Source organism: Miniopterus natalensis, chromosome 18 (assembly GCF_054644295.1).
Source record: "Miniopterus natalensis isolate mMinNat1 chromosome 18, mMinNat1.hap1, whole genome shotgun sequence".
Classification (NCBI taxonomy): Eukaryota; Metazoa; Chordata; class Mammalia; order Chiroptera; family Miniopteridae; genus Miniopterus; species Miniopterus natalensis.
This window is the reverse complement of record NC_142098.1, coordinates 38,403,520-38,415,813: the sequence shown is the minus strand read 5'-3', so window position 1 is coordinate 38,415,813 and position 12,294 is coordinate 38,403,520. Positions and strand designations below refer to the sequence as shown.

Genomic DNA, 12,294 nt, shown 5'->3' with positions numbered 1-12,294 from the left:
ACATTAGAGACTCCCATAAAAAAGGCAAGGAAACCGATGCTCAGTACCATGGAGCAAAGACAGTCTTTGGTGTCTTCAGAACACATCAGGTAGGATTTGTCACACACACACCCCTCCCCCCCCAGATGAAAAAATGGAAGATCAGAGAAGGGGAGTGATATGGCCAGTGTCACACAGATGGGGGGTGTTGGAGTGAGGTTTTCAATCAGATTAATGAGTCCACAGCTTGTGTCCTTAGAGTTGAAAAACCAGAGCCTCAATCTCTGCTCAGTGAAGCCCAGACGTTTGCAAAGAGAGAGAACGCAGGTGATAAGGATTTTCATGGCAGGGACACACGGGATCGCAGGGCATGACTCCTGGGAAAGACCAGATGCCGTGGGGAAGTGGACAGAGGGCTCAGGGAAAGGACTTTGCTGACTCTTAAGGCACCGGGAGAGCTGGTCAGAGGAAGCACCTGGAAGACCCATCCTTGTGGAGGCAGAAGAACATGCAAAGGCCTGAGGGTGCGAAGGGCACCGCTGTGTGGGGACCTTGTGAGGTCAGGGTGCCTGGAGCAGAAGGTGGGTGGCAGCTGGGTCTCGCAGGACCCTTCATGTCAGGCTGAAATCTGGTGGGGAGGGGGTGCATGCGGTCAGCCCTAGCAACATCAGGAAGCGGTGTGGCGGGCTTCCTGTCTCATTTCCCTTTGGACACTTCCATGACTGTATCTCCATTAACCTGGTCACATCTCCATCTGGCTCTTCTGAGGCCTTGTCACTGTCTCCGTCTCTCCTGTGTCCAGAAGAGGGAAGCCTTGGGCTGAGAGCCCATGGGGCCTGTGAACAGCCCCAGTCAGGGGTAGGGCGGCCTGGGAATTCTCTGGAAGGTGGAGATTTGAAAGAAGGCCCAGGCATGGGTGGAGTGTGTGAGTTTGAACCCAGAACCTGAGGGAAGGGCTTGGATCCTGCACTCTTCACTGAGTCCTGTCACCCAGCCCTTCTCTGGACATTTCAGTCCCTCCCTCCTGCCCCTGGGAAGAGGGCTAAGCCTCCCCCAGAGGGTAGGGAAAACAGAGGGTTGGACCAGTGGGGGCAAAGGAAGCAGGAAGTCAGCTGGGGAGTCCTGAGCAGCCCCAGGGGGTCCCCAGCACCACACTGCCATCCCATGGTCTCCAGACTGTGGGAGAGTGGGCATTCATACATGGTTGGACCGAACATAAAACTGTCTCAAGTCACACAGCAGTACTGAGTTGAAATGTATACGCTATTACCCAGCAATTTCACTCCTATTAATATATCCTAAAAAAGTAATATCGGTACGGATGCATAAAGATTTCCCATCTACAGCCAATAGAGATAAATGACAAGGACATTCTCCTTGGCATTATTATTATTATTGATTTTAGGGAGGGGGAGGGGGGAGAGAAACACCCATGTGAGAGAGAAATATTGATTGGCTGACTCCTGTAAGGAGCCCAACTGCAACCTAGTGCCCTGACTGGGAATCAAACCTGCAACCTGTTGGTGCATGGGACAACTCTCCAGCCCACTGAGTCGCCTGATCAGGGCTCCGTGGCATTATTTATAGCAATAAAAATCAGCAAATAACCTAAAAACCTTCAGCTGGAGAACGCATGTGCCATAGTTAATACAATAGAATCTTTTGCGCCAAGAGAGCCACCCAGGGAGCCTGTGGGAGCCTGTAGGAGATGCAGGGTAGACATTTGGGCTGAGCATAAATATGTGGGGCATGTGGACGGGCGGGTTACTCTTGCTCGTCCACTTTGAAATGGGGTGTGACACCACAGCTTGCTTCAGTCACTGCAATGTGAGCAGCACATTTTTTCCCCGTGTCCCCACTTTGGGAGCATCTTCCTAATCCTTACATTCTTTCATTACCTTCTCTGGAACCAAATGTGGCTGCCATGCTTGTTTTAGGTGAGCCTTCCCCATGGCCTCCAGTAACTGGTCCATGGTAGATGCTTGACTCAAACATCAGTCTAATTGAGGCAATCAGATTGTTTCGTTCAGGAATGTGAAACTGGCAGAGAGACACTGAGAGTCTCTGCTGGGCCCTTGAAATGAGACTTGTCATGAGTTCCACCATGATCTCCTTGGTCCACCATGATTACTTGCTGGGAATATTACAATAGCCTTCTCATTGGTCTCTTTGCTTCAACCTTGTCCCTACAGTCCCTTCTCGACATTGAAGCTAGGTATATTCACACAGAAAATCAGATCATGTCATTTCCCTAATTTAAACCCTCTGATGGCTTCCTATTGATCCTAGAATAAAACCCAAAGTCCTTGTCATGGTACACAAGATCTTTAAGGGTCTGACCCTGCTAACTTCTCCACCCATATCTGGCTCCATGTGCTCCAGCCACTGGCCTCATTTCACTCTCATGTATAACTAGACTTCCCCCCACCGCAGGACCTTTGCACATGAGATTTCAAGTGAGGTGGTGAAGTTCATGTTGGCCACATTCATGCCAAAGTCATGAAAATGTCTGCAAATACAGAGAATAGTTTATTCAGTTTGTTCCCATTATCTATGGCCACATAACAGACTACCCCAAAACTTAGTGGCATGAAACAGTCATATTATTATGTTCACAGAATCTGTGAATGAGGGATTCAGATATGGCTTATCTCTGCAACGTGTTGTTAGGAAGCTCAACTGGATCCCTAAAAATGATAGGGATATTCCTCCCTCTGTCCTTGACTTGAACAACTGTGGAGTCATCGGCAGGCTTCTTCACTAACATATCTGATGCTTGGAGGGAAACAAGTTGAAGTTGGCCTCAGCTGAGACTGTTAACTGGGACATCTACATGTGGCCACTCAGTGTTGTTGGGCTTCCTTACAGCATGGCAGCTTCAGGTAGTTGGATTTCTTACGCGATGATGATGAGAGCTCCAAGAGTGAGTGTTCTTAGCAAACAAGCGAGAGCTGTGTTGTGAGGAAGACTAAGCTATCCTGCAGGACAGGCCACACAGAGGGGACCAAGATGCTCCAGCTGAGCTCCATAGAAATGCAGCTGCGTGAGAGACCTCAGCCAACATTGCATGGAGCTGAGAACCACCCAGCTGACCCACAGCATTGTAGGAAATCATAAATTGCTGTCATTTAAAACCACTTTGTTTTGTTAACGCAACCCCGAGAGCAGGGACTCGGTTAGGTTCACCACCACAAACATTTACTGAAAGAATGAATGGGCTCTCCTCAGGCTTACTGAGCCAGGCCGGTCTCTGAGTTCTCAACAATAACCACCCTGGGCACTAGGCTCCTGGTCTTGGATGTGCACCAGCTACTAGCCGATATGTCCCTCTCGTGAAAACTGGAGGAAATGTCCCCGCTCTGGGCGGACTAACTAGATAAAAAAAGCCCTCTGGGTGGGCATGGTCCCAAGCACACGCGGCTTGGAGTAGATTGTGGCTCCATTTAGGCCCCGCGTGCCTTCTTGGCCAGATACCTTTGTGTGGTGAACGACCTGCGCAGCAGTCCCGGGCTTCCTGCTCTGTCCTCGGTAAGAGCACCCCGATTTTCTCTCTGTAAGCCGCATGTTCTCCACAGGAGGCACATCAACTCCTCAGCTGCACGGGCAAAGCTTTATGAGGGGAAGCCAAGCCAACCCCAGGGTGTCCTTCATCTTGTCTTGTACTGGGTCACATGGACATGTGACACGCTTCTGGTCAGTGAGATACGAGGGGCAGTTGCTGGAGGCTTTGGAAGGTTTCTTTTACTCTTCAGAAGGGATCCAGGACGAGAATGAGCCTGTTTTTGCTGCCTCGGGAAGAGGTTGTTTGCACGTGATACCTGGGTATGTGGCGGCCCTCTTGGGACCACAAGGGAGCCAGTCTAAGAGGAGATAGTAGCAGTTCAACAAGGTGAAGAGAACTGGGCCCTGGCCGGGTGGCTCAGCCGGTTACAGCATCGCCCCAGTGCCCCAAGGCTGCCAGTTTGATGCCCCGTCAGGGCACATACAAGAAGCAACCAGCGAACGCATAAATGAGTGGAACAGCAAATGGATATTCCTCTATCTAAAATCGATAAATTAAAAAATATATATTAAAAAAAAGATGGATAGAACTGGGGCACCGAGGACATTGCTGGGCTGCTGAGTTAACCAACCCTGGAGGTGTGCCGCCTCTGGTCACATGAATTTGTTAATTAAACAAGTTCCTTGGGACTTCTGTGACTTGCAGCCGCAAGCCTTGGGGCGCACGAGGGAGGAGTCCTGGCACCTGTAATAGGGCGCCCCCCGCGCCTTGGACTGATCTTGGGGGGCCGGAGAGGAAGGGGGCCCGGGCCAGGCTGGCATCAGTGTTTGAGCAGCGGGGACAGGTCCGCGGCGATGCCGACCCAGTGGGGCAGGAAGGCCGCCTCGGGCTTGAAGACTTTGAGGAAGGGCGAGTCCGGGAGGGTGTAGTTGGCCAGGTAGACGGTCTCCCCGCCCGCGAGGTAGCTGGCCCAGATCCCGAACGTGCCGATGGTCATGATGGTGTGGTTGCACTGCGTGAGCAGCGCGAAGTCCTTGCCCGGCGAGGCCTCCACGCCGTCGCCGGCGAAGGCCACGTCGCCCCGGGAGGCGTCTATGTTCTCCCGGCACCAGGCCATGTCGTTGCTGGTGACCACGAAGACGGGCGAGGGGTAGCGGCCGCGGAACCAGCCGAGCGCCTGCTGCAGGTACCCGCGGTCGGCCACCACGCCCTTCCACACCTCGGGCATGACGCGGACGTAGTCCCCGCGGCGCACGTGGACGCCCACGAAGGTGCCGGGCGCGCGGCCGCCGAGCCGCAGGCCGCGCAGGAAGCGCTGCGCCTCCTCCCGCACGTGGTCGTGCAGCGTGAACTCCCGCAGGATCTCGGGGCGCAGGTGGTGGTAGAAGGTCCAGGAGCAGGGGTAGCCCGTGAGGCGCACGTAGTCGCCGGGGATGTGGCGGTACTGCTCCTCCATCCAGTCGTTGAGGTAGTAGTTGCGCCAGGGGATGCGGCCGGCCGCCGCGTCGTGCAGCACCGGCAGGGTGATCCTGAAGAGCGGGGCGAGCGCGCCGTGCATCTGCGCGGGGATGAAGGCCGGCCGCCCGTTGGCCCTGGCCAGCGCGTACAGCGTCGCGTACTGGCCCATCTGGTTCCCCAGGCGGCCGGCGGCGTTGATGGTCCACATGCCGCGCGCCGCGGGCCGCGGGCTGCTCTGCGCGGCCGCGGGCCGCGTGGGCTCCGGGGGCTCCGGGGGCTCCGGCCGGAGTAGCGCCGTGGACGCCGCCTTAGTCCGCACGAGCCGCTGCTGGAGGTGGAACAGGGTGGAGGCGGCGAAGACGAAGAGCGCCAGGTGGGCCACCGAGGCCAGCCAGGGCCCCTGCGGGCTGAGCATGGCTGCGGGCGGAGGGCGGGCGGAGAGCGGGCGTCAGCGGCGGGGCGGCCGGCTCCTCGCGGCGCGGGCGGGGTGTTTACCGCCGGTTCACACGCGCCTTTACATACGTGGGTATCATGTATTGTGCGCACATGGCACATGCGTTGCATGAATGTTTGCGCACATGTGTATAGTGTGTATCTGGCTAACGCTGTTTATGTGTGTTTGCACACAGACACGTACGTTGTATTCTATGGGCGTGGATATGTCGTGTACGTATATGGGTGTGTACTACAGAGTGTGCAGGTGGCTGGGGACACGTGGCTGTGTACGTGTGAGCGTATATGAGTGGGCATACAGCATGTGCATCTTTATTGCACGTCCAATTGTGTGTGTGTGCGGTCTGTGATACATGCATGTGGGTGTCTGTAGACGGTGAGTACAGTGTGCGAACCTACCATTTCCTGGGGGTCCGGCTCCCGGAGCTGCCCGTCCTCCGCGCCCTGCCTGTCTGAATCCCCTCTGAAGGGAACCTGCCCGGCCCATCAGGACCCCGGCCGCCCGCCCGCCCGGACAGAGGAGGCTGCGCCCGACGCAGGCGGCGGCTCCCCTCGCTGGCTGTGGCCTGTGGCAAGTGCAGGCTGCTCTGTAAGCTGATGGCCAATTTTCTCTTGAGAATTTTTACTAAAAGGCTCAGAAGACAGATGGCACATAAGAGGGTGTTTTTTCCCCTCCTGACACCGACTGGGTGTCCAACAATTCAAGTCAATCCTGATATCTACCTGGAGTTAGTATCAGATCCCACAAGTCAAAGAGTTCAGTTCCACAAGACTGCCCCCAACTTCAGATACCGATCACAAGTCCCGGGCACTCACACTCTGACTGACCCCCTCTTCAGGCCTGGTGATTTGCCAGAAAGGCCCACACAACTCAGGTAGGACTTGACTGCCATTTCTAATAACGATGAACAGCCAGGAGAGGTACACAGGGTGTTGATCGGGAAGGGTCCTGAGCAGGGGCTTCTGTCCTCGTGGAGCTGGGGTGCACAACCTCCAGGCTCATGGGTGGGCGGGTGTTAGAGGTTTAGGGTTTTTATGGAGGTTTCATTATGTAGGTGTGATTGATTAAATCATTGACTATTGGTGATTAACTCCATCCCTTTCCCAGAAGTTGAGGGGTGAGGCTGAAAGTTTCAATCTTCTAACCAAGACTTGGTTTTCCTGGTGACCCAACCCCACCCTAAAGCTATCTAGAGTCTCTGAATCAGAACAATAAACACTCCTATCAGTCTTATCACTCACGATTTTATGAGCTGTGCCTGGAACCAGGCATAAAACCAGATAAAGTTCTATGAGACCACCTAGGGCAGCTGGGACAGGCCAGTGTCGGGCTGAGGCAGAGGGAGCTGGTAACCACGAAACGGATGTACAGAGTCTCAATAGAACCACACTTCCTGGCCAAGAAATCACGGAAAAGCCCTTTGAGCAACTATACAACTGTTCTTTTTTTTTTTCCCCAATTGTTTTATTGATTTTAGAGAGAGGAAGGGAGAAGGACAGATAGAAACATTAATGATGAGACAGACTCATTCATCGGCTGTCTCCTGCATGCCCCTACCAGGGGACCGAGCTCGAAACCTGGGCATGTGCCCTGGGCCCGGACCAGGAATCGAACCATGACCTCCTAGTTCATGGGTCAATGCTCAACCGCTGAGCCACACTGGCTGGCTTTAAAAAATTGCCTTTTAAATCCTCACCCGAGGAGGATGATATTTTTTCCATTGATTTTTTAGAGAGAGTAGAAGGGAGGGAAGAAGGGAAGAGAGAGGGAGAGAAACACCAATTGGTTGCCAACCAGGGCAGGGATAAACCTGCAGCCCAGGTACATGCCCTTGACTGGGAATCGACCCCGGAGCCTGGTGCTCTGACCACTAAGCCAAACTGGCCAGGGCACAACCTGTTCTTTTCAACTCTGGTTGCAACAGAAATCAGTCGGGAGTGGGGTGGTTGCATAGCACAGACCTTTCGAGAACACTGGGGACTCACTATGGTATCACAGGAGGTAGGAGAATTCCCCATCCCGGGACTTAAAACTTGAACCAGTGGTTTGTAGAGTGAAGTTCATTAATCTGTTGTCTGGGAACCCTTAGGACAAATCAAAGGTCCCCAAAAGGATGCTACTTCAAAGATGTGGTTGCTGAGCTGAAGCAGAGCAGCTGGAAGGAAAGGAGAGAAGGAAGTGAATTGGTTCCGACCCCCCATGATGTGGCTAGAAACCCAGGAGAAGTAGAACAATTGTCGCTTGGCATCGTTACTTTATTATCACTAAAGAGCACAGCTAGAAGTGATTGGTGGGCTCTGTCACTCTGCAGTCAAGCCGGACACACACCTGTGCCAGGTTGCCACAGTCAAAATCCAGGTTTGGCCACTGATTGAGCAAGATGTGACCCTGAGTGCCGGGAATGAGGTCACCTGGGGGGGAGGAGCCAAAGGGAGGGCCTCCGGCTCTCCCAGCTCTTCCAGAGACTAGACTTCCCTGTTCCTTTCCGGCAAATGGGAGGTTCCCACCCACAATTTTTTTTTTCTTAATCTTCACTCAAGGAAATTTTTTCCATTGATTTTTAGAGACAGTGGAAGGGAGGGAAGGGGAGAGAGAAACGTGGGAGAGAGACACATTGGTTGGTTGTCTCCCATACACGCCCCAGCCCGGGATCCAACCCCCAACCTGCGTATGTGCCCTTGACTGGGAACCGAACCCACAACCCTTTGGTGCACAGGCCAACGCTCTAACCACTTAGCCACACCGGCCAGGGCCCAACCATTCTTTTAAAAACTTTTCCTTCTGAGCTGGCGCTAATTTGCCGGGCATCCTGGAAGCTCCATGCAAAGATTAGAGACAAAAGATTTCCAGTTGGTCAGACTCAGGGCCTGAGTTCCTGGTCAAAGTATTGAACCAAATGGCCATTAAGAGAACATCGGGGCTAAATCAAGTAAGGTATAACCTGGCTGAGCCAGAAGCTATGCAGGTGTGGCCGTTCAGGGTTACTAATGGCTAATAAAAGTTGGCATGGGACCTAACTTAGCAACGTCCCTGCTTCTGAATTATAGTCACTCAAAGCTTCAGAGCCCTCTAAAGATCGAATGAAAGTCATCTTTCTAGAAGAAACTCAGGCTTGTCAACTAGGTGCCTGAATCTGAACTTAACCAACTCTGGTGGGGGTCTGGGCCCCCTTGGGTCACTCCCAGGTGTTGAGCCCAACCAGAAATAGGCTCCTGGGTGGTACAACCCTTTCCACCCCGTTGGACTTGAATGAATGGAGCTGGGAAGGCTGGGTTTGCTGAATAAATTTCACTTCACAGCACAGTGGAAATCTCCTAAGCAGGAGATTCTATCTTATCTCCCACAAGTTCCAGATAAGGCCACTTTCCTCATGGCCCACACCCTTTAGCCACAAGCTGCTCATTTCAGGCCTCCACGCTCATCAGCTGTGAAATTCTAGGCAAATGACTTCACCTCTCTGAGGAGTAAAACAGTGCTTAGCACATGTACACATGCAGTAAGTTTCTGATATTATCACAGACAAAGCAAAATGTGCTGTTCTGTATGGGATCAGGCCAGGTGTGAGGGCTGTGATAAGAGGAGAGGTCCCAGTCCCTTCCTCCACCCAGGTTTCCTGGGGAGTGTCCTTAGGAGGTGGCAGTAGGACACAGAATGGAAAGAAGGCCCAACTTTAAATAAGGAATCCGGCCTCCAGGTCCCTCAGAAAAATGGGGCCACGACATATGCTGATACTTTAGTTTAACTCACACCTTGTCCACTCCTCTCGCCCACTTCTCTATCCCAGGCTCGGCCTCATCCTCTCCCCTCTGGAGCCTGACTCCAGCCTCCTGGCTCCCCCACCTCTGTCCTCACACCCAGAGCTGGCCCTGCCCCTCCCCTGATCACAGTCCTCCCAGGGCTTCCTCTCCCCCCATCACCACACTTAGGCAAGGTCACCAGCTGATCCCACAGAATAACCCCGCCCCCTCCCTCCCATGCACTGCCGTGTCACACCCTCCAACGGGCAGTTGGATTCCATCTGCTCTGAGAGCCCCTCCCTACCCCCTTCCCAGCCTCCACCCCCCTGGCACACTCAGGTCACCCAATTCATCCCCACCCAGCTGCCTGCTCCTGCTCCCCTCCATCCCTGTTCCCCAAAATTTGCACTATAATCACAGCTCTGGGCAAGAGCTTGAGACAAATGTGGAGCTGCCACTTTGAAATCCCCAAGTTTATTCTCAGGCCTAGAACGGAAGGGGTGACTCAGGAGGGGATTAGGGAGCCAGAGATCCAGCCGGCTCCGGAGCGAAGGCAGGCCTGGCAGCGGGGTGGCAGCCTGGGGTCTCCAAGAGCCCCGGGGCCTGTGGTGGGGCTGTGGTGGGTCCTGCCAGGCCTCCCGAGGGGAGGGGAGCAGACCCCAAGAGGGGAACAGGAAGCGCTGGTTCCTACTGCCCTGCCCTTTTCCATCTGCATGTTCCTTTTTCAGTAGGTGGCAGGAAACTGGTGGCAGGAGGGAGAGGGAATGGGGGGAGGGAGCAGGTGGCCTGGGGTGGGGGAGGTGACACAGTGGGTGGGCACTCATGTAATAGATCTGCAAGGAAGGCAGGGAAGGGAGCCGAGGAGGGCATGCACCGGCTTGGTGGTCAGACAGCCTGTGTGCTGGGAGCAGGACAGGTGGGAGCCTGGGCGGCCAGGGACGGACCCTCCATCTGCTTTGGGAGGCCCGAGGTGGGGGTGCACCGCAGAGGGGATCAGAGACCCAGGAAGGGACGACTGAGTCTCCAGTTGCCAAATGCCTGCGTTCAAGTCTGTTCCCAGCTCTCTGCCCAGTGTGTGTGTGTGGGGGGGGCGCACTCCAGGCTGCGAACCCCCCACCCCACCCCACCCCACCCCACCATCTCTCACCTGGTTCTGGTTGCAGGAAGCAGGGAGAGGATGAAAGGTGGCCTGGAGGGAGGCTCGGCGTGCTCACTCCCCTTCGCGGCAGCCCTTCACTCAGGGATCTCCAGAACCGACCTTACTCTCAGCCGATAAACTCCGCCCAGGATCTACCTGTGCTCCTGAAGCTGAGGGGAGGCGGGGTGACTGGGCTGCGGGAGCCAGGTGGAACCCATCCTCCCTCCCCGCCTGCTTGCTGAGAAGCAGGCCTGGAAGGCAGCCTGGAAGAGGGGGGCAGAGTTCAACTGGGCCAGGCTCTTGCCGGCCGACTCAGCCCTTTCAGGGGTCTTTCTTTATTTGGGCAAACAACTGTTAGCACTTACCTGGACTAACCTCATTCCACCTTCACAGCTCTGTGAGGTAGACACTCTTAGTAGCCCTGTGGTACAGAGGTGGAGACCAAGGCACAGAGAGGTGAAGGAACTTGCCCAAGGTCACACAGCTAGAAAGTCATAGAAACTGGAATCTGAAACCAGGCAGGCCAAAATCTTGGAAAAACACCTGGCAAATAGCAACTTTTCTGTTTTCCTTACTTCAAAAAAGATTCTCTTAGGAAATGACCATTTTGCATCCCCTAGTGGAACATCATGGGTCCAGACAATGCTTGTCTACTGCTGCCAAAATCAAGTGCAGGACTGACGAGGACTGTGCTGGGCGGCATGAGGTGGGCACCGCCAGAGCCCCCAGCAATCTTAACACTGCAAGAGGGACAAGCACTGGAGTCTCCCTGCACTGTCTACCAATCTCCACTCCCTTGCCCCCCCAAAAGAGGCTGAATCTGATCCATCCTCTCACTGTAATCTCCAGTTTTCAGAAAACAAGAGGATAGAGTTGCCAGTGAGTCGACACCGACACCATGAGGACGCAGTCAGCCAAGTCCAGAATGTGGGACAGTCACAGGACAAATGACCCGCGTTCCCCGAGCATTCAGTGGCAGGGAAAAAGGAAGCAAGGGAGCCTTGTAACATACACGAAGCAGATTCTGGGCTCAGAGACATATAAGCAGATTTTTCGCCTATAAGAATGTCTGACAGGTGCCCTGGCTACTGTGGCTCAGTTGGTTAGAGTGTCATCCCCATATACCAAGGTTGTGGGTTCGATCCCTAGGGAGGGCACATACAAGAACCAACCAATGATGCATAAATAAGTGGAACAACAAACCGATGTTTCTCTCTCCTTTCTTCTCTCTCTCAAATCAATAAATATAAAAAAATAAAAGAATGCCTGACAGGACATTAAAAAGTCATGTGGATGTGGGATGATTCTTCGCTGTGTAACTCTTAGCCCTGGCCCTCAGTCACTAAATGCGGTGATAGCTTTGGACAACCACCGTGACACCTAAAAATGCCCCCATGGATTTCCCGAATGTCCCTGTGGACAGTACTCCCAAATTGAGGACTGTTGTCCCAACCTTCTGCTCTCCTGTTTCAGGACGAGGGGCATCCTGCAAGCTCTTAACCACCAGCTCTCTGGAGGAAAGGCCCCTGGTTGGTAGCATTTGCCAATGTCTATGGTGTAACTACTCCCACTGTGGTCAATTTCAAGCAACCAACATGATATCACTGAACCTTCTGAAGGAGATACACAGCCCAACACCTAAAGAAGATTCCTCCATACAGATAGAATAGATATAAATGAGAGAGAGAGAGAGAGAGAGAGAGAGAATAGTAAGATGTAGTAAAACACTCTGGGAGTGATGAATTGTGAGCATTCATGACCTTTGTTTTTGATAGAATGTATTCAATGGGAAGTGATATAATTTAATATAGAGAATGCTGTGCTTAATAAGCAGCTTGCAACATTAGCTATCAGCTCTGGAGATAGGTATGTACTGGCTCTAGCATACCAGCGCTTGGAGTCCGCTGTTATCTTTGCTGCTTCTGATTGGAGTGGTCAGCACGAGTCCCTCCTCTAGGCCCCTGGAGATAAGCGAGGTCAAGTAGGGTGACTGGGGAGGGCTTGATATGTCACTCTCTCTTTTTTA

General features: G+C 53.5%; 1 protein-coding gene across 1 annotated transcript; it reads right to left on the bottom strand.

Moving 5' to 3' along the window:
- Window positions 1-4,301: 4,301 nt before the first annotated feature.
- On the bottom strand, window positions 4,302-5,354 carry FUT2 (fucosyltransferase 2 (H blood group)). Its single transcript, XM_087826808.1, has one exon. It carries the CDS (start codon window positions 5,352-5,354, stop codon window positions 4,302-4,304), a length of 1,053 nt encoding a protein of 350 aa, XP_087682934.1.
- Window positions 5,355-12,294: the final 6,940 nt, after the last annotated feature.